Below are 23,297 nucleotides of genomic sequence, written 5' to 3' on the forward strand. Positions count from 1 at the left end.
ATTTCAGAGAGACGTATAGTTCTTATGAGACATGCTGTCAAGTATTTCCTTATGAAAAGTGATGTTTATAGGTATTAATTTAATTTTTAAAGTGAAACTTCTGTTAATTGCGTTCCCGGCAAGGCAAAGGAGACCAGGGCAGTTAGTTCCGGAAAGCGTCTGCCTCAGGGGAACTGAACGCACAGTTCATGAGCTTCCTAAAACATTGTACCTGTACAAGGAAGCCTTTCCACACATGTACACCTTGAATGCTGCAGGACTCACCTTTGGTGCATCTACTGCTATGTGTGAGAATTCATTTGCAACTTTGACGCATGAGCTGATACCATACAGGTGCTCAGTGCGTTCTCAGAGAAAAACCAATTTAGTAATCTTGGCTTTTGAAAGTAACATATTTGAAGGAATTTCAAGTGAGCAGTTCCTCTGCAAGTTTGCAGAGAAATCACATTGCGTTAAACTTTATTAACAATTCAGATTATTATGGTTGGATGACTCACATGATATACATTTACTTCCTAGTCACTGTTATTCAGTTTACACAACTATTGTATTTATATTGATTTGCTTCTTTGTAAACTTCACAAGTCATAGTTCCTAATTAAAATGCATAAATCAGGGATTTTTTGTCATTACCTATGAAAACGTTTCCCCCCAGAATCCTCTTTTATAGTGACCAATGCCCCAGCCCTTCTGCCCCCCCATTTTTGGCTCTGCCCCCCAATGAAAATTGTCTCGCTACACCCCTGCACATACTTCTATGCTGGCATATTTGAAAAATAGGACAGAGATGGGGTGGAGGACTTTGGGACAGGTGACTGATGCTTCCCATAGTCACTTCTGCCTGCACTCCAAAGTCCATCGCACATTCAGCTCTATAGAGGCATTCTTACTTTATTTTTGGCATATTTTCCCCTACCCATCCCTCTCCCTCATTATTTTACCCCTTTGATTTCCATGATTTCCATCGACTCTCTCCAGCCCTCCCACTTTCCCAAATTAGAGAAAGCAGGCCAATTATCTGTATTTTTTTTTAAAGAATATGAATAATCTAAAAAGAAGAAGAAGCGACATAGGAGTACAGGAAACTGCCTTATACCCAGTCAGACCTAGCTCGATTTTGCCAGCAGCACTGACTTGCAGGAGATTTCCAGGGTTTCAGACTGGGGAATTCCCAGCCCTACCTGGAGATGCCAGGGACTGACCCTGGGACCTTCTGCATGCAAAGCAGGGGTCTACCACTGAACTATGGCCCTTCCCTACCATGAGTTTGGAACAACTGAGACTTTGCTACAGAGAAGGGGGGGTTATCCGCATTTTGCTCCCCAATTTGGCTTTCTCAGAGAAGTAAATAATCCCAATAAATGACATGCCCACTCAAAGGTAAGCCCCACTGAATTTAATGGGACTTCTTCCCAGGTAAGGAAGTATAGGATTACTAATTAACCTATAGCTACAAATTATATTGTTAAAAAAAAAGTTTAAAAGGCAACCAGTGGTATTCAAAAGCTTGTATTGTTTCACTTTGACAACAGGGGGTGTCTATATTGGTTTTACTGAAAAGAGCTGGGGCCAAGAGGGAGGAGTGTGATTTATGGAGGAAAGGGACAAGAGGCCCACTGGTTGCCTGTGCCCAAGGACCCTCAGACATCTGGAACCAGCCCTGACTGCAAGGATGCTCATTTTGGAATGATGCAGTGCTTGGAATCCAAAGAAGCGTCCTGGAATCCTAGGGCAGAAAACTACATTTGCTGGGCTAAGTTTGTTATTTTGCTATTTGGATCAGTCTAGGTCAGGCAAGCTGCATTGTGGTTCTACATTATTATATTGTTGTCCAAGTCCCATTGACACATCCTTAGTCATTGGTGCAGACACACTGTTATTGGCCTGAAGCAATAATCCTGAGGTGAATCCTAATAGTTATTTTTTGTGCTTTGTTTCCCAGGAAGGGATGCATTTCAGTGTAGAAGTGTTTGGGGAAACTCGAGGCTATATCCTGGAGATATATGGTGTACACTTTGAGCTGCCGGACCTGGGACCTATTGGTAACTATTCTCTGTGATTAGTACTTTCAAAATTAATAGTAGTATAATAGTGAGCAAGTTTTTTAATTCCCCAGAACTCTACTTTAGACTAGCTCAATTGTTTCCAACTGACGAGGACCCCTTTCTAACCTCAAATTTTTTTGCAGAACCCCACATGCTAATTGTTGTATAGGCTCTATTAATTGAGAAAATACATAATGACAAACAACTTGTATGAATTTAATATGGTATTAAACCAATGTCAGTTTCTAATGTAGATCTGCAGAGAAGACGACATACTCTCTTTGTGCTCTCAAATGGTCAGACATGACACTCATGGTGCTATCTTGTGTATCTCTACTCAGAAGTAAGCCACAAGGAGTTCAATTGGAATTACTCCCAAGCAAGTGTACAGGACTGAAGCCTCCATGTCCAGACTTTTCTTCCTTTGCTGTTGGGGCATGCATCCCTTCTTTCTTTCTGGTTGGCTTGAAAAGGGAAAGTAATACTGTCTTGGCTCTTCCCCCCCACCCCCTTGGATTGAGAGATGGGACAGAGAAGATCCAAACTCTGAGAGGGGGGTTCCTAGACTCTTGGCTTGAAGAGATGTATGAGTGTGATTGGAAGAAAAGGGGCAGGCTAATAGGTGAGGGAAAGAGATTCCTTCTGGAGAGGTTGTTTGCTCCACAGTGCAGAAAGCTTCCCTGCTCTTCCTTGCAGAGATGGTTTCAAGTTTGGAGAAGGGAAAGCAAAAAAAAAAAAAACCCTGGTTGCACCTTTGGCAAGTTTCGGATCAAAGTGAAAGCAGACGTGTGGAGACAGAGTGGGGGCATGTTGCAGAGATTGCAGCCAGGGGCAATGAAGGAGTGGGACTGTTAGTATTTCTCCTGTACTGTATTTAGCTAAGAATGTCATTGTGCTGGAGGGGCAGGCCTCACCTCCATGGAAACATGGAGGGGGAGGAGCAAAGTCAGGATGTGGCCTCCAAACTACGGGCTCATTCACACGGGAGCTGAACTTCGCAGTAAAGATGCAGCTTTTGCCATCACAATAGATTTGCAAGGTTCACACTTCCTACCTTCAAATCTGCTGTTTTCCTCTCACACAAGTATGCATTCCTCTGGAAAGGTTTAGTATCGCTGTTTCCTTGTGGCCCCGCCCCTAATTTTGCATGCTTACTCCCTCCTGAGTACCAGAGAAGGAGAGGGGGCTTTTTTGCTCCTTTGCATAATTTCTTGTCAATTGCATGCCTCTCCCACTAAAGCCAGAGATAGTGGGGGTGCAATTGACAGGAAACTGTATGAAACTGAGTAGAGGGGGGAGGGAGTGAAAGGCAGCTGATGAGAGAGGGAGCTGGTGATGAGGCATTAGAGAGCTCGCCCACTAAAAAAACATTGAGGCAAAGCACCTCCATGAAGGAGCGCAGCAAACCTGAGATGGTTTTTCCTTTCCTTTTCGCATTAAAATTGGATTGGTTTGATACGGGAAAACTGTGTGGAAACTGCTGATTGCCTGCAATGTCATGCAAACCATGCAAATTAAATGGGGATGCAAGTAGCACCAATGTCACAGTAAGTAGCCATGTGAACCAGGCCTATGTCTGCGCTTATTCTAATAATACTGAGATCCTCTCCTGCCCTGGCGAAGTAGTGAGGAAACAGGGATAGTAAGAGGGGAAAACTGGCAGTTTAAAACAACAGAAGAGGTTTGAATAGGTTGGGAAGGAACACTGAGGGTTGGGTTGTTGTTGTTTTTGAAAAAAAGTTTTAAGAAGGAGAAATAACAGAGATAGGTACAACAGAGCAGCTAACACCAAAAGGTTAATATGGGCACAACAGAGCCTTTCCCGACTCTCTTCTTAATGTATTCAAATCTCTCCTGTTGTTTAAAACCAGCACTTTTCCCCTGAGTGTTCCTCTGTCCCTGCTTTACTCAAACCTCTCCCATTTGAAACCAACACTTTTGTCCTTTCATGTCCCTCCATTCTTGCTTTACTCATACTTCTTCCATTGTTTAAAATATGGGGTATGTGTGCAAAAGAGGGCTGCAGAAGAGGAGAGAACAGGCATGGAAATCAGGATGGTCTGTGTGCAAGGGGGAGTTGCAAAAATAAGGGAGGAGGAGGGAAGAAAAATTAGTGAAAGTGAAATTGGGGAGACAAAGAGGGTTTGCAAAAAAAGGTGGGAGTAGGAGGCATGGGAATGGGGTGAAGATGAAAACAGGGATACAAAAGGGGATGAAGAAGAGTGGTGGCTTCATAATTGGATAGAAGGTGAAGAGTGCTTAGTCATTACAATGTGTGCCCAGAGGTTTCCATGTGGGTGGTCTGTGTGCAAGGGGGCAGTTGTGGAGGAGGTATGGACATGGAAGTGATGGTGAAAATGGGTGCAAAGTGGGGCTGCAGAACAGAAGAGAGAAGTGGCTTCAGAAATAGGGTTTGAAAGGCGACAAGAGAGCTTAGCAGATGCATGGGGTTGGAAGGGGAAGCTCTAGGGGATTACTGTGGCAGGGGTTGGCAAGCAGAGCAAGTAGGTGCACAGCCTAATTTTAAATATAATTATTATTGTTGTTAATAATAATCCAGAAGCTCCTCCCCCCGGGGCAGCAGAGCAGAGAAAGTAGAAAGAATGCATCAGCCTGAAAGTCAACCATTTTCCCACTTTCTGGGCTAAGGGGAAAAGGTAGACAAGGTGCCGCTGTTGGGCACATTCTTGAGACCCGAGCAGTACATGCCTGGGTGGGAAAGAAGCTTGGGCAAGAAAGACAAGGAGCCATTTGTTTTGGTAGGATTTTAGTGGTGGTGGCGGCGGCTGGTCCCTCCTGTGTGAGGTGCTCAGATGCTGCTGAGCCCCGAGTGGAGCCTACCTCATAGCTACAGCTGCCACGTGGTGCTTCTGCCACCCTTGTGTGGAGAAGGCAAAGCAGTGGGAGGGATTGGGGAGGGGCCACACCACAGCACTGACAAGGTGCTGCCAGTAAAGCTTGAAGTGCAGAGGGAATCAAGCACAAGTGGACTTTGCGGACCCCTTGGGATAACTCTGTGGCCCCCAGGTTGGAAGCAACGGAGAAGATAGCAACAAAGCAAAATTGGTGGCCCAGAGGAGGGGTGGGGCCAGGAGAATCTCAGAGCTACAGTGATGTTTCAGATTATACTTCCTTCGATTTTTAACATCATAAAGGATTAATTTACTATGTTTGCGGGCTGGTTCATATATGTACTGCTGAATTCCCACCATACATTTATCTTCTCAGGCTTGCATAGGTGCCTACAACTTGCCATGTTAACCAGTGAAGTTGGTTGGCAGAAGATCCAGGACAGGCAAAAGAAAATGTTTCTTCACACAACACAGAATTAAATACCTTAAGATGTGGTGATGATCCATTAACTTAGATAGCTTTAAAAAGTGATTAAGACAAAACTTCATGGATAAATTCATTTATCAACAGCTATTAGCACAATAGTATAGTACCATATTTATGGACAATATCTCTCTCCATACTAAATGCAGGAGACAAACAAAAGAGAGTTGTTTTTTCCAAGCTTATGAATACCCAGAAGCAACTGCCGGCTGCTGTTACAAACCAAGGTCAAAGTTATTAGGGGTACCTAATAACTTCAGTACTCATGTTCTTACTCCAAGTAGCCTTTCCGAATTCTAGCCTCTGGAAGTTGCCATTATTGTAGGAGGGTTTTGTATTTCTAGATCCTATCAACTTCGCCTGGTGGAATTACGAGCTACTGATGGGTTTTGCTGCTGGGTCAGAGCCTGGAACAGTTACTTTTTTGAACTACAACTCCCATCAGCCCCAGCCAGCATGGCCACTGGATTGGGCTGGTAGGAGTTGTAGTTCAAAAAAGTAACTTTTCCAAGCTCTGTGCTGGGTTCATCAATGCTGAACACTAGTTCTCTGATGGACATATAACTTGGTCCACATTTCCCATATCCCCCACTGCTGTTAGAGCTCTATCAAGTGGAAACACAAAATTTGGAGCAAGGATATATAAGTCTTTCTGTTGCTTAGAAATCCCCACTTTCCACAAGAATCATGGGTAAAAAGCTTTATACAATACCATCTCAATATACAATATAGCTTCAAATGTTTTTATCTCAAGTACAGAGAAACTTTTGGAGGCTGTGCAAGAAAAGACTGATATCCTCAGAGCTAAGTTATACCTTTTGTTAAAAAGACCTGTTTGTGCCTTTCTCTCCTAGGAGCCAATGGCTTGGCTAACCCACGAGATTTCCTTGTGCCAGTTGCCTGGTATGAAGATCGCCAAGTAGCTGAGGATTACACGGTTGTCAACAAGTACCAGGGAAAACTCTTTGCAGCACAACAGGTTAGGATATTAGAATCTTCAATTCAGCCTAAGGGTTGAGATGTTAACCACACAGTCCACAATGCTGATTTCCTTCTGTTGTGATAAACCTGTGCAAGTTCTAAGTATGTCCATTTAGGTGAAACAAAGCTGAAAAGTTTAAAAGTGAGGGAAGATGGTCAGATAAGTAGAATGCTGATGTTCAGGAGTTTTGGTGAGGTGGGTTGAACAATAGCAGCCTGGTCAGGTGACAAGAAAAACCAAAAAGAGAATCCCAGTGGGCTTCAGTGTGGGATTGGGGGGGACACTCCCTATGTCATCTGTGATTAGGTACCTGCTCCCATAACACAGATGATCAGAAATAACAGGAATCAGGGATACAGGCAAGACCCCAGCCCAAATGCAAAAGAAAAACTGTGAGCAGCAGGAGCCACAGCTGGCCTGTCTGGGGCTGCATACACGGCGTACATTTAAAGCACATCGTTTACCCCTCACAGAGCTCAATTCCCAGCATCCTTAACAAACTAAAGTTCCCAGGATTCTTTGAGGGAAGTCATGTACTTTACAGTGTGTGTGCAGCCAAGGAGGGAGAAGCAGACGATGGAAGAGGAAGGTCTCTCCAGCTCCCCTCAGTTTAAGGTGTTGTGGCCTGACCATTGTGACTCATCAGCCCTTTTAAATTACCTGCAATTGTTACACACCCTAGGAAGCACTGAAGGGACCCCTGGCTTTCACTAATGGTGGTGCATAACTATTATTACTGCTGATATAGTGAGAAGTGCTATTTTATCAGAATGAAACATTCTTGAGGCCGACTGTATTCTGTTTATCGTTAAGTATTTTGTCTTTAGCTGACCTTTTCCTGGTCATGGGTTTTTATGGATAGTGACAATGCTTCCTAATTATTAGTGCCTTGCAAGAAAAGATTCAGGACATGATCCAGAGGTATTCCTGTGCCATTTTATTATTTAAAAAAGATGTATCAGCTGCTCCCTCAAACATAAACCATGATTGGCATCTCATCAGAAAACATGTTTTTCAGTACATCTTTCCTCGGAACCAGAGTACTTCTGTGCAGAACTGCAGCCAGCCATTCTCTTTAAGCAGACATCCCCCCACCCCCGTGCACCATTTTTGTAGCCAGCCTTTAAGCAGACATTCCATTCTCCCCCCTTTTTTCCTTTCCAATCTCTGCTGAAGATTCCATAGCTACATAGCATGTGCAACCCTCATTGGGCTGTTTGGGGTTGTTGTTTTTCAATATTGTTTGTACCCCACCATTTCTCAGAGAATGCTGATATCTCCCCTGTTGTTTCTCAGTGGACTTGTTTTGGCTACACTCCTGTCATCACGGACCACCTAAGTTTACTATTAGCAAGAGTGATAGTCATTCATTCATTCATTGGTGATCGCTCGTGGACAAGTAAGATTGTCTTCCAAGATAAGGTCTGTGCTTGGAAGACGCCTGTGTGTGAATTTGTTTTATGTGCGGAGATCGGCACACGACGATCAACACACAATCATGACAGAAAAAGGCTTTTATCCAGTGGCATGGATACCACGACGGTTGGAAGTCTTTTATCTGCTGCAGCCTTCATCCGCCTTCACAGCCGTTGTAACATACACATTGTTATCCTCCGCCTGTTCTCCCGTTGAGGACTTTCTTGGATTGTTCCTTGTGTTAAACTGAGGTGTGTGTGTGTGTGTCTCTAGTGACAGAGAAATGCAAGAAGAAACCTGCCCTTGGATAAAAAAGATGCAAGTTTATGTCCATTAACTAAATTCTCATCACAAGCAATATTTTTATGCTTTTAGTCCTTTGCTGTTTTCAGCATAGAAACAAAAATGAAAGCTCGGGAAAATCTTATCTAGGACTAGCCTACAACAATAATTCCATGCTTGGGTGAGTGAGTATGAACGTGGTTATGTAAGTAGAAAAATCTGGTATCTGCTTAGGCTGTACCAGTTATATTTTCTAATCTCCATGAATGCTAGACACTTTCCATAAATAAAGATACCTGCATTCTGCTTAATCTTATAGAGCTGCTCTCCATTCAATGTTGTGGCCTGGCACGGGAACTACACACCATACAAGTATAATCTCAGCAATTTCATGGTTGTTAATTCTGTGGCTTTTGACCATGCGGTAAGTTCTGGGCAATCCTGGGTATGGTTTAAGTCTCACCTTGGGAGACTTTGTTTGGTACTTCTTTTCCCTTGATTTGCATGTGTCAATCTTTTTTATTTGTAGGATCCTTCTATCTTCACTGTCTTGACAGCAAAGTCAACTCGTCCTGGAGTGGCAGTTGCTGATTTTGTTATATTCCCACCTCGCTGGGCAGTGGCCAGCAACACTTTCCGTCCACCTTATTACCACAGTATGTGTGTCACTTACTTTGCTACACTGTGAAACTGTTACAGTAAATACAGCCACAAAGATTTCACTTCTCCACAAGGGACTGAACACACCTTTACCAGGATTTAGTTGCCAGACTAGTAGTCTCTCCAACAGACCCTGAAAGGGGCTAAGTGGTAACTGCAAAAGCCATGGCAAAAGGAAGTACATTATTAAGCACAATGGAAGGAAAAATTGGTCTGCTGCTTATTCAGTCTATAAAATAGCTGTAAAAGCTTAATTGAATAAATGATGCCATTAAATGCTAAGGAGCATCACACGATGTGACTCAGATCTCCAGTCCTATGACAGACTTGGGTCTCTGCAACTTAACTGATTTTCATGAAATCTTGACAAAGTTGCAGAACAACTGTGAATTTACATGCTTTTTTTATTTCCGCAGGGAACTGCATGAGTGAGTTTATGGGCCTGATCAAAGGGAGTTATGAGGCAAAGGAACAAGGATTTCTTCCTGGAGGGGCCACTCTGCACAGCATGATGACACCCCATGGGCCAGATGCCAGCTGTTTTGAGAAGGCCAGCACAACCAAGTTGGAGCCCGAAAGGGTTGCAGAGGGGACTATGGTAAGAGCCTAAAAAATCCAAGCCCCTAGTAGCATTATACTGAAGGTCTAAGAATTTACTGTCAAGATCGTTCTCAGGATGGAGGTGGAAAACACAAGCACATATAAGAGTTGACAACAAGAGTTACTTGCCATATCTGCACACACAAAAAAGATCCACAAAGGGAGTAACTTGTGACCCATTGTGGTTAATTGGAAGAGTGGGACAGGGAAGCAAAATGTCAAGACAGCTGGAGAATGAAGAATGTTAGGTAGCTTATAAGCTGCCAAAGGAAGGCAATAAAATAATAAGGATGCCTTAAGGGAGTCAAACTCAGGAGTTTCAATAACAACTGGATGTCCCACATCAACATGCAAAAAAGGCTCGCCATCATAAGCCTGGAATGAAAAAAGATTCAAAGGCGTCACAGGGCTGCAAAAGGAATAGAATCTAACCATTAGATGATAAGACTATAGACATATTGCATTATTTATTTATTTCATTTTTATCCCACCTCTCTTCCAGGGAGCCAAGGATGGTGACATGGCTCTCCCCACAACAGCCCTGTGAGGTAGATTAGGCTGAGAGACAGTGACTTGTATCACGTGACATTATATACTTACTGACTTGCCTATTAACAGATTGTGATATGTTTTATGAACTTGGATCTGTGTACAAGGTCTTGCCAAGACAAGCTGCCTTCTGTAAACTCGTAACAGAACTTCAGCTGTCACAAAAATTCAGATTTGTCAGTCTAGCTAAGGAATACAGGGATATATGCAGAACGTTGTGCCCATTGCCAAGTTCTGTGTGGCACACTCATAGAATGTGCCCACTGTCATATTCACAAGTGTATTACACAAACAGAATTTAGTAAGGGGCACAAAATTCAGCATCATGAGATTTCCAGCTTTTACCCTGTTTGTAGCTGGATCGGCTGGGGTGGTGGAGCAGAATTTCCAATGATCAAGGTAGTGGTCCATGTATCCCTTAGCCCTAAAGTCAGCCCAGGACTAATAGAAGTCGAAAACTATTTGCAACAAGAAGTATATAAATCTGGCTATTTCTACTGATAAGCAAAAGCCAGCTTTTCAGAACATATTTCTAATTACCGAGTTAACCCAGTTCTGAATATTCACCTTTAAATATAGACATCCATATAAAAGAAGGGCAACTGTAAACATGAGTGGCGGCAAAGCTAGGTATGTCAATATTTCTAAATAGAACTTAAGGTCTGCAATAAAGCCACTTGTGCTTGGTACTCTTGTGTGTACGTACGCTCTAGTTGTATAAAGGATTTTCTTACAACTCAGGTGTCTGTCCAACAATTTATTGTTAAAGCAACTTCCATTTGCATTTAATTACCAGATGTTGCTAGTATCTTCCCTTTCTCAACATCTTACATGATTTTCCAACAGGCCTTCATGTTTGAGTCTTCTTTCAGCTTGGCTGTCACCAAATGGGCACTGAAAACCTGCCTAGATAAGACCTACTACAAGTGTTGGGAATCTCTGAAGAGCCATTTCAATCTGAAGCACAACTGAAGAGTCCAGATGTGTAATCGCTTATATTTTTCCTGCCTGTGTAATTAAAGGCAACTGTGTGACTGTTAAGAGACTAGTGTCTTGGTCCATCTTACATGCAGAAACTTATGAGCAGCTGACAAGATGAATGACTAGTAATGATCAAACAATAAAACTACCACTAATTTTAATTGAACAATTAAAACAAATTTAAGAATGGAAACGCCTGCAAACCTTCCAGTGGGTAAAACTGTAGTCACCAACATAACATTTCTATGCTTCTTTGGATAATATTTTTTATGTTACCTAATATTATTTGAACTCCAATTAACATTAAACTGTTTGCGTTAACTGGATTGATCTTCCTTACAAAAATAATCAAGAAGTATGCCACAGGTAGTTTATTTTTTTTTTTAATAATTTTTATTCAAATTTTTCAAAAGACAAACAAAACAAAGTCAAAAAACATAACAATACAACAAAAAAAAATAAAAATAAAATAGTTGACTTCCGATTTGTCGCAGATCAGCTATAAGTATATAATATACATCAAACCTGTCCCTTAATGTATACATACAAGATCACTTTTCTCCATAGGCTGTCTTAGTTAATCGTCAAATCCCAATATCATCATTTTATTTTGATCTTTCAACAAAAAGTCTAAGAGAGGCTTCCATTCCTTAAGAAATGTATCTGTCGATTTTTCTCTAAGTAGACATGTCCATTTATCCATTTCTACTAAGTCCATTAATTTCAATAGCCATTCTTCCGTTGTTGGTGTTGATTCCATTTTCCACTTTTGTGCATATAATAATCTTGCTGCCGTAATCATATATAATATTATTCTTCCATATTTCTTTTCTATTTGTTTATCCATAAAACCCAATAAAAAAAATTCTGGTTTTGACTGAATATTTATCTTTAGAATTTTTTGCATCTTTCTACCTATTTGTGCCCAAAATGATTTTGCCTTTTTACACAGCCACCACATATGATAAAATGATCCTTCTTGTTGTTTACATTTCCAACAAACATTAGAAACATTACTATACATTTTTGACAACTTTTCTGGAGTCATGTACCAACGGTACATCATTTTATAGAAATTTTCTTTAAGATTATAGCATAGTGTAAATCTCAAGCCTTTTTTCCACATATTTTCCCATTGATCCATTTGTATGTTATAACCAAAATTTTTTGCCCACTTTACCATACACTCTTTTACTTGTTCTTCCTCCATATCCATTTTCAGTAAGAGTTTATACATTTTCGCAATTATATTTTCATCATTTGTACACAATCCTATTTCAAAATCAGATTTACTTATTTCAAACCCATACATTTTCTTGTCCATTTTATATCTTTCTAACAATTGTAAATAGGCAAACCATTGAGAACTATATCCTTCCTTTGTCAGTTGTTCTCTCTCTTTCATTATATATTCTCCATGTACATTTTCTAATAGTTCTTGATAAGTTAACCATTTCTCTTTTCCAGCCATTTCTCTTCTGTAAAACGCTTCTTGACTTGAGACACATAATGGTATTTTCGAATAAAACCTTGATTTATATCTATTCCATATTTTCAACAGAGGACGTCTTATAAAATGATTGTTAAAGTCTACATTTACTTTTACTTTGTCATACCATAGATATCCATGCCATCCCCACTTCAAATTATGGCCCTCCAAATCCAATAGTCTTTTATTCCTCAATAAGATCCATTCCTTTATCCAGACTAGACAGCAGGCAGCAAAATAAAGTCTCAGATTTGGTAATCCCAGTCCTCCTCTTTCTTTGGCATCTTGTAGTAGTTTAAATTTAACTCTTGGTTTTTTTCCTTGCCATACAAATTTAGAGATATCTTTTTGCCATTGTTTAAAAGGTAAATCAGAGGATATTACAGGTATTGTTTGAAACAAAAACATCATTCTCGGTAATACATTCATTTTTATCACAGATATTCTACCCATTAATGACAATTGTAGTTTATCCCATTTTAGCAAATCTTTCTTAATCTCTGTCCATAATTTTTCATAATTATTATGAAACAACTTTGAATTTTTATTTGTCATAATGATACCTAAATATTTCAACTTTTTCTCTATTGTAAAATCTGTCTTGTCCATTAACTCCTTCTGTTCCCTTAAAGTTAAATTTTTCACCAACATCTTTGTTTTTTGATTGTTGATCTTAAATCCTGCTAACGGTCCAAATTCTTTTAATTTGTCCATCAATACATTAATTCCTTCCAAAGGGTTTTCTAGTACAATTATCAAATCATCAGCAAATGCTCTCAATTTATATTCTTCTTTTTTTATCTTTAATCCCGAAATCCTTTTATCTTGCCTTATATCTCTAAGCAGCACTTCTAAGACCAGAATAAATAAAAGGGGAGATAATGGACATCCCTGTCTTGTACCCTTTTGTATTTCACATGAATCCGTTAAATCTCCGTTAACAATTATCTGAGCCTTCTGAGATGTATAAATCGATCTAATCCATTTTATAAAATTGTCTCCAAAATCCATTTGCTCCAAAACCTGGAACATAAATTTCCAATTCAAATTATCAAATGCTTTTTCAGCATCTAAAAAAATCAAAGCTGCTTGTTTATCATTTCGTTGTTCTAAATATTCCAACACATTCAAGACATTCCTGACGTTGTCATGTAATTGTCTTTTAGGTAAAAACCCTGATTGATCTTCCTGGATAAATTGTTGCAATATTATTTTCAATCTTTCTGCCAAGATCATTGTAAAAATTTTATAGTCATTATTCAATAGAGATATTGGCCGATAATTTTTTGTTTTAGTTAAATCTTGCTCCTCTTTAGGTATTAATGTTATGTTAGCATTTTTCCAACTATCCAGTATCTTTCCCTCTTGCAGAATAAAATTCATTGTATACTGTAAAGGTAGCAAGAGTTCTTCCTCCAAACATTTATAATACATTGCAGATAACCCATCTGGTCCTGGCGCCTTTCCTAATTTAATTTTGTTTATAGCTTCAGATATCTCTCTTGACGTAATAGGGCCATTAATAGCTTGTCTCTGAAAAGGAAGTATGCCACAGGTAGTTTAAATGCTTTATTTTTTATTGCGTTTTAAAAGATGTGACCAACATAACAGTTTTGCAACCTCAAGAATTTATCTGTAATTTCGACAACTGTATTATGTAAAAATATGATTAATAAAAAACTCCATCTGCAGCAATTTATTTATCTGTTTAAGATACTTATATACTGCTTAATCATTCATATTTCTAAGTGGTATACATAAAAACCAGCCATATATAAAATGAAACAGAACAAAATCAGAAAACCAAACACTACCTTAAAATGCCTGCTAGAACAAGAAAGTCTTAGTCATGTGCCTGAAGTTCAACAAGGTGTCTGTCTAATCTCAGTTGAGAGGGAGCTCCATAGCCTTGTGCCCACGACACTGAAAACACAGCTTCTAGTTGTTACAAACCATGCATCTGAGCTATGGGAACCACCAACAGAGATTCCCCCAAAGATGTAAGTGATCAGGTGGCCCTTAAGAGATTCTGGACTGAGTTGTTAAGGGCCTTGTAAATTAATACAAGAACCTTGAACCTGACCCAGTAGCTTATGGGCAGCAAGTGCAAGCTTTTGAGCATCAGAGTTATGTGCTGGTGGTAGTCTGTCCCCATCAACAATCTAACCACAGCATTTTGCCCCAGCTGAAGTTCCACATAGAGTGCATTGCAATAATCGTCTTGAGGTTACCAACCCATGAATCACCACAGCAAGGCTGTTTCTGTCTACGAATGGCCATAGTTGGTGCATAAGCCAGAGCTTTGTAAAAGCACTCCTAGCAACTAAGGCTACCTGAGCCTCAAGTGGCAAAGATGGATCCAGGAGCACTCCCAAAGTACACACCTGTTCTTGCAGAGAGAGAGTAACCTCGTCTAGAACAGGCAAATAGCCAATCTCCCAGACACTGTAACAACCTATCTACAGTGTCTCCATCTTCCCAGTCAAGCTCAGCTTACTAGCCCTCATCCATTTCACAACTGCATCCAGACAACATTCAAGATCATGCTCAGCCTCTCCTGGCTTAGATATTATGGAGAAATAGAGCCATGTTCATCAGCACACTGATGAAACCTTGCCCCCAAACTTTTCATAACCTCTCCCAAAGGCACCATAGAGGCATTAAACAGCATGGACGGCAGAATTGTGCCCTGCAGCACACCATAGCACAAAGACTGGGACACAATTTCCCAATGCTATTCTCTGCAAATGGTATGCAGGTAGGAACAACCACTGGAAAATGGTGCCTGATACCCATCCCACAGAGCTGGTCCAGGAGGATACCATGGTCCATGGTATCAAAAGCCACAGAAGCGATGCATTCCCACTGTCCTGACCAAGGCTGATTCAGTCCCCAAACCAAACCTGAACCCAGACAGAAACAGATCCAAATAGTCTGGATCCTCTGGAACTCGTACAACTGCTTCGCCACCACTTTCTAAACTACCTTGCCTAAGAAAGGGAATATTTGTGACTTGGGGTATTTGTGACTGATGTAATGTAAACTACAGGGGCCAGGGTGGACTTCTTCAGGTGTATATGCACTCCTGCTTGTTTAAGGGCAGCAGGCACCACTCTGTCATGTAGAGGCATGTTCACCATATCCTGGATCCAGCTGGTCAGCCCCTCCCACACCCTGGACTGGCTTTCATCAGGATGGACAGGGAGAGCAAGACGCTGGTGGCATCATTGCAAGAGTCCTGTCCATATCATCACATAAACTAAAATCAAACCCATAAAATATGGGAAAGGCACCTCAACTGGTGCAACTAAGGCATTACAGAGCTGAGCAACTTTATCTTCAGAGTGCCATGCAAACTGCTCACAGTATGTAGTGCTTCAGAGGGCCATCCACCACTTCTGGTATGATTAGCCTCTGGACCACCCAAAATAACTCTGCCAGACGGCACATTGAAGATGTAACTCAGTAGGCAGACTTTATGTGACCTAGCAAGTGTTCAGTCAGCTTCAGAACTAGTTTTCCACTATCTGTGCTCCAGTTATCTCCCAGCCTGCTCTCCTCAGTAAACCAAGACATGCAGTAAACCTGCAGCATTGGAGAGGACCATTGGAAGTGATCCAGTTGGCAGCCCTCTTCATCTTGTCATCTCACTGGGACATCAACAGGATCACTGGCTCTATCTACTGGGAAATCCTCCAGAGCACTGAAGAATCTGCCAGGTTCCATTTGTTTCCAGGCCTGGACCATTCAAATTGGTCCCCCACCCCTTTGGGGTGAAGCTGCTACCAAAAGTCCACCCTTCACCAGGAAGTGGTCTGTCCATGACAAGCCCCCTTATATCCAGACCACTTCTGTCCCCATTAGGAGCAAAGACTAAATCCAGGGTATGGCCTGCTCTGTGTATTGGGCCAGTGACTATCTAGAGCAGTTCCATGGTAGCCACAGAGGCTATGAGATCCCAAGCTGGCCCTGAAGCAACCTTGGCATGTATGTTGAAGTCATCTAGGACCATAGTCCTGCATTCCTCCAACACAACACTGGAAACAACTTCAGCAAGCTCAGTTGGGGGGCTGTTGGGCACCGGGGGGGAGTAAACCAACAGCATCCATAGCCTGTCTCCATGGCCCCACATTGATGCAGGCTCTCCATACCAACTCCTAAGTGGAGAGGTTTCTGGGTAGGAGAGAATCAGCTTCTATGAACTATGGCAACCCCTCCTCCCCCTGACCCTCTAGTCTTGGTTGGTGTCCACCAAGTACCCAGCCCCCTCCCCCAGCCCACCTGCCCCAGTCTCAGTTATGCATTCAATTATGCACCAGATTAGCCTGTTCATCCATGGTAAGATTGTGGATCAATATGGTCTTATTATGAACAGACTGGGAGCTCAATAACACCACCCAGCTTTTAGGCACAGTAGATGAACCTCTAGTGATATCAAGGATATGAGGGGAGACAGAGTGGGGGACAGGATGCAAGCATCTGTAAACCCTTTTTTGACCACCCCCCTTTCCAGAGCCATGTAAACAGCTAATGTTTCATGGACAAGTGTCAAACTTATTGTAATATTTATTGGAAATTGTGGAAAAAATATTTTCTGGCAAACTATCTGTGACCAACATAACATGTGGCAATTCATTGGCAGACACCCACAAATAAATATCTCCAAAGCAAGACCCTGTTCATATGTCACTTTACCATACATGCATTCACAAGTTGCAGGTCAGCATCAAGTCCATGTGGGAAGTTGTAATGCCCACAGGAATTTACACTTATAATTTGTTTCTTTTCAACTCACAATTAATCATCATTAGCAGGGAAGAAAATGTCATTGAAGTCTCCTTCAAGAAGAGGATTTCATATTAATAATCATCATATTGCATCATTTGGCCAACTAATGTTGTGTTCAATTTCCCTGTCTCAAAATCAGCATTAACAAAGTTGCCAACTGACACCAGTACTTCAGTGGCTATTTCGGCTTCTGCACTTTCTTTCAGGATAATCACATTTCTCATAGGGGCATTATTACTTGTGTTCGTAGTGTTTGTTTTAAATTATGCTAAAAATTCATTTGTGTTCAAGACAGCCTACAACCTTTTAGAGGATTGTTCCCTGTGGCAAGAGACCTTCAGATCCTGAGATTAATTTTTGCATTTCTAGATAAGCCTAGCTAGGAGGCCAATCAAAACAGGTCTGCCTCCTTGAAACATCTATGAAACTGATAGAAGTTTCTACATGCTTCAAGAAAGGGGGTTCTATAAGATAAATATCATTTCCACACTTCTAAACTACACTGAGGTTGCTGATACTTAACCTGAAAAGTTATCTTATTAAATATATTAACATATAATTATATTGTCTTTCTTCTAAAAGCAAAAATGTTTCTAAAAGCAATAATGTTTAAGTCCACCCTCCACTTGTTTGACTTGTCTTTCAGATTGTGAGCTTCTTGGGGACAGGAGCCTGTTTTGTAAAACTCAGTAAGATGCCCTACATTGATGGTGTGGTACAAATAATAGGCCTAATAATTATTAAATTGTCAGGGAAGGAAATATGACAGCCCTAAAATGGGATTTAAATGACATTCACAACATACATATGTGCTATGTAAGTTATACATTGTGGCGTTACGTTAATCACAAAAACTGTTGCATGTAAAATGCATTTCAGGTAACATCTCATTACGCTTTCTTAATGCTAACAAACTCAAAGAAGAGAATAGATTTAAAACTTAACAGATTTTATTTTAATTTGTTGAAGAGGAAAAAAAGTATGTGTTTTTGTGACCAACCTAACAGGCTCAGAGGTTTTATTGTCCTAAGCTATCTGATTTTGTTCCCAACATCAAATTTCTTCTCAGCTTACCAAATGAAAAAGCAAAACCATCAGTACTATAGAGGGTAATTAACCTAATGTCTATTTTCTTGGAAAGGTCTTTAACTGAAGATTGGGGGGGGGGAACCAGAAAAATTCTGAGTCATCTGGCCTGCCACGCTTCTGGTTGTTTTATTAATGTAAAATGCCATTTTGATAAATTGTTGCCAGAAGATGAAACTTTGGAAAATGATTTTTAAAATGATAAAGAGCATGTTAACTATATATGAAAATGAAAAATGGGTCTGTAGGCTGACATTTTCATGAAATTACCCCATCACATAACACCCAATACAACAAAATACTTTTCTGCCTGGTCTCTCCACCACCTGCTGGTTTGAGTAACTCATAAACCAAACTACAGGGAGTATACTCGAGTTCTTGTCATAAACTGTAGATCCTATAACTCTTTCTAGATTGAACACATCGAACAGCTGTTATACCATTACCACTTTCTTGTTTATTAAGATTTTCTTATCCTGCTCCAGGGCAGCTTTATTTATTTATTTATGTATTTACCCCGCCTTTCTTTTCATAATAGAAACCCAAGGCGGCTTACATATGGTTCCCGGGTGGTCTCCCATCCAGGCACTGACCAGACCTGACCCTGCTTAGCTTTGGCAGGGAGCTGGCCTCATGTGCCTTCAGACCAGAGCCTGGGACCAACACAAAATACAATGAATTTTAAAAATCAGCAATATAAAAAACAGCTTTTAAAATACAGATTTTTATCAAGTATGAAACACTAATTAAAAGGTATGGTACAATTAAAAATACCTGGCACTGGAAAAAATAAAGTATGATGAACCTCCCTGGGAAAGAGTATTGTACAACTGGGGCATCGCTAGTGAGAAAGTCTCCTCTTCCTGTTGTTGCCACCCCACCCCATATGAGGGGGGATCTAAAATTGATCTTAAATGTATTGGCAGACTGATGTGGTGATCGTTCAGATATAACACTCTTAACATACACAGGGCTTTAAAGCCATCACCGACACTTTGAATTATGCCCACAAAACGGACCAGAAAACAAATCAGTTGTTTAAGAACTGGTAAGATGTAATCCCAATACCAGTTAGCAACTAGCAGCTGTATTTTGGACTAATTGTAGTTTTGGGGACAATCTTCAATGGCAGGTCTGGAAGTAGTACAGTAATACCTCAGTTAACAAATCACTTACATTCCTGGGCATTACTTCTTTAACAGGAACTTTGGTACCAGAGATAGGGATAACAGGGAAAGAATAGGAACAGGTTCCTACACCTGCTCATAGGTGGTGGCAGCTTCAATAGGGGCTTTAAAAGGTATCTACCTGGCACCCACCTCCTCTTCTCATCCTCTGAATTATATTGGATCCTTCCCTCCCCAGCCCTGGGAGAAAGCAAGAGATCTCTTTAATGCAAAGGTAACACACAGGCTTGTCAGTTTCACCCCAGCAAAGCAAAGGCACAGGCTTATTAGTTTATTGCTAGCAAAACAAAGATACAGGCTGGTCCCTTTCACCTTAAAGCAAAGGCAAAGGCTTGAAAATTTATCCATAGCAAAGCAAAGCTGGTCAGTTTCACCATTAAAGAGGCTTCCTTAAAAGAAGCTTGTTCCTGGAAGATTTGTTAACTGAGGGTTTAATGTATTTTAGATGTTGGTGCTATGAGGGGATGGGGTTCCCATGTCTGAAAATTAGATGTGTGACCTATCGTGGGAAGGGTTGCACTCCCCCTGAAGGGACAGGTTCATAGTCTGATTCCAACTTGCCACTGAAGTCTCAAGTTGCTTCTGTGGCCAGGAGGGCTTATGTCCAGCTTAGGATGGTTTGTCAACTACGGCTATTCCTGACCAGGGTAGCTTGACCTCAGCTATTCCTGTTCTAGTGTCCTCTCTCTGAGACTGCTACTATAATGTGCTCTACCTGAGACTGCAGCTAGTACAGAATGTGGCTGCTAGGTTCTAATGGAACAGAACAATGGAGCCATGTAGCACTGGTCCTGGAAGCTCTGCATTGCCTGCCACTGAGGTATTAAATGTACTGGCAGACTGATGTGCTCAATTCAAGGTGTTAGTGCTAGCATACAAAACTCTAAACAACTTGGGACTCAAGTAACTAAAGGAGCAACTCCCTCAATATCAATTACCTTGGGCCCTACAATTGGCAGAAGTCTTGGTGGTGATGGTGCTGCCTCTGGTTGCTGCCCAGTTGGCGCTGACCCATGACAGAGCCTGGTCAGTGGTGGCTCTCCATTTGTTGATTGCCCTCCCTGGTGAGGTGCATCTGTCTCTCTCATTACTGACTTTCAGAAGAAATTTAGAAACATTTATGCATTTGATGGCTGGCAGATTCTGGCCATGATATAGTTGAAATTAGTAACTGTGAGCGTATATGATTGCTTCTAAATGATTTCAGAATTTTAAAAATGGTTTTTAAGTGTTTTAAATATGTTTTATTTTATTTTATTGTTTTAACATTTTGATGGTTGCTGCCCTGGGTTTCTTTGGGGAAAAGGGTGAGATACAAATTTAATAGAGAGTTCTGTTTCGTATTGTTTTGTTGGATGAATTTCAGTTGTTAGAGCCTGAAGGATAAAGTTCTTTAATAACTGTGGTCAACTGCCTATATATTCAACCCTTGCCCCTGTTAGCTCTTAATATCAAGTGACTGGATTAAGGAAGTGGAAAATGTTTTCCTGCAAGAGGGGCAGTCCCATTCACCTTCAAGGAGGCATCTGTGAGACTTTTCCTGAAAAAATTCTCAATGGGCCTGAAAGATTGCAACAACGATTGTCTGGTTGATAATATCTCCTTCCTGGGCAAAGTGGTTGAGTGATGCCAGAGTTTCTTAGATGAGACCTTGTTTATTTGGATCCATTTCAATCAGATTTTAAGCATGTTTTTTTAGTACAAAAGGGGCCTTGGTCATCCTAACGACCTGTTGTGGGATTGAAAGGGAAGTGCAACTCTGTTGCTTCTCCCTGACCTCTCAAAAGCTTTGAAATCATGGAGCATAGTATCTTTCTGGATAGCTTGGCTGGACTGAGAATTGGGGGTGTTGCTATGTGGTGGCTCTGTTCCTACCGGGGCTGCTGGAGGGTGCTGGGAGACTATAGCATAAATGCCAGGGAGCCAAGCACTTGAGCCCCATAGAGCTCTATTGTTTTCTCCACCTTCCCCCTAAACACTTTTTAACATCAGTATGCACCCACTGAGTGAGATTGCCCTGGGCTTTGGAGTTGGATGCCATCATTATGCTGATATGCAGCTCTGTCATTTTCATCCCATTCATATAAGGCAGTGGAAGTACTGAACTGATGGCTAAAATGTAAATCTTGACAAAATGGGAGTAGTGTTAGTGGGCAACTGATCTGTCCAAGAGGTGGTGTTGAACTTGTTCTAGATGGGTGACATTCCCCTTGAGTCAGTTTCAGTTTGTGGGTGCTTATTGATTTAGCCTTTGAAGAAGCACTACAGGGCAAAAGGGACAAACGAGCCAAGCGGAAGGCACGTCAAACAAATCCTCATCGTGACCATCTTCCATCGGGGAACCGATGTCCTCAATGTGGGAGGCTAGGATTGGCCTCCACAGTCACTTACGGGCCCACCGTTAAAGACCTTATCTTGGAAGACAATCTTACTCGGTCACAAGTGATCGCCAACGATTGATTTAGCTTTGGAGCACCTTTTACTAGCTGAGGCCTGTGTGTCAGCCATATAATCTTTTGAGCATAGATAATGTGGCCAGTTCCATATGCTCTGGCAACCTCTGTTGGCTTGAGACGCTGAGTCATTCCACGAGTTGGAAAAAGGGTTAAACGAAGCACTGTTAATGTGAAGGTCACACAGCTGTATCATATCAACGGGCCGGGCTATAAAGCCCGAGCACTGAGTTCAGTATGTGTGTGGGGGAAAGTAAGGAGTATATGCTGGTGGAGAATCTCTGGAGGTCTGTGTCCGATAAAGATTGTTTGCTTACACAAAAGCCTTTGTGTGTGGACTTGACTTCTTGCAGGCTGCTAAGATATTTACGTCTTACTAGCCAGGCGCTTCGGACTTACATACAACTCTGTGTTCTTCGAGCAAGAGGGAAAATTCACCCTGTTGGTTCAGGGCACAGAGCACTACAACCTCTCGGCCAGGGGCTTCCAAACTGTGCTCCATGGATCACTGGTGGTCCCGTGGCATGTTTGTAGATTTGTGGTTGAACATGGGAGGAGGTGGCACACCCATCACATTAAATATTCAGATTGATTTTAATTGTATTTTCATTGCTTCTAGGGCAACCAAGGCTGTTTCTGTTCTAAAACTAGGTATGAAGCCACGGGGAGAAGCAATACACTAGTCTGTACTGATATAACAGAGATGCTCTTCCTTCAATTTATTCTGTATTTGGTGGCAGGAATTTTTGCAAGCAGTGGCCTGTTTGATCAGATGCTCGAATGAGACTGAAACAATGGCAATATCTAAAGATACTGGGCACAATCCAAGGTAGACATGCCTGAATTCTGTTCAACTCAAGAGAAATTAAATAGCCTAACAACAAACTCAGGTCTCAAAGATTTGAAATGGGTAGATTTGAAATGGCTCCTTATAAGCTGCAGAGAGAAATTGGGCAAGGGGATTAAAGCGGTGGTAAACGCATCCTTGAAAGAGGGTGTGATGCCATCAGCCTTCAAGGAGGCAATTGTAAAGCCCATCTTAAAGAAGCCCTCCTTGGATCCCCAAGTCTTTAATAACTTTCGCCCAATTTCGAATCTACCATTCCTGGGCAAGGTCATTGAGCGAGTGGTGGCCAACCAGTTGTCAGCACACTTGGATGAAACGGATTACTTGGATCCATACCAATCGGGTTTCAGGACTGGTCACGGAACTGAAACATCCTTGGTCGCTCTGGTAGATGATATGAGGAGGGCATTAGATAGGGGAGAATTCACCTTTCTTGTCCTCCTCGATCTCTCGGCGGCTTTTGATACTGTCGACCACAGTATCCTTTTGCATCACCTGGAAGGATTGGGAATTGGAGGCACTGTATTACGGTGGTTCCGTTCCTTTCTCTCCGACAGGTACCAACAGGTAGCATTGGGGGAGGAGGTTTCAGACCC

The 23,297-nt window shown here is 41.4% G+C and overlaps 1 protein-coding gene across 1 annotated transcript in view; it reads left to right on the forward strand.

The window, feature by feature from the left end:
* Window positions 1–14,031, forward strand: part of HGD (homogentisate 1,2-dioxygenase) — a 53,036-nt gene extending 39,005 nt beyond the window's left edge. The window contains exons 9-14 of the mRNA XM_061638500.1: window positions 1,943–2,042; window positions 6,236–6,360; window positions 8,381–8,485; window positions 8,591–8,717; window positions 9,138–9,319; window positions 10,717–14,031. Of these exons, the coding sequence (XP_061494484.1) occupies window positions 1,943–2,042; window positions 6,236–6,360; window positions 8,381–8,485; window positions 8,591–8,717; window positions 9,138–9,319; window positions 10,717–10,842 (765 nt within the window). The 3' untranslated portion in view covers window positions 10,843–14,031. The remainder of the gene's footprint in view (window positions 1–1,942; window positions 2,043–6,235; window positions 6,361–8,380; window positions 8,486–8,590; window positions 8,718–9,137; window positions 9,320–10,716) is intronic.
* The last annotated feature ends 9,266 nt before the right edge of the window (window positions 14,032–23,297 follow it).

Source organism: Rhineura floridana, chromosome 1 (assembly GCF_030035675.1).
Source record: "Rhineura floridana isolate rRhiFlo1 chromosome 1, rRhiFlo1.hap2, whole genome shotgun sequence".
NCBI lineage: Eukaryota > Metazoa > Chordata > Lepidosauria > Squamata > Rhineuridae > Rhineura > Rhineura floridana.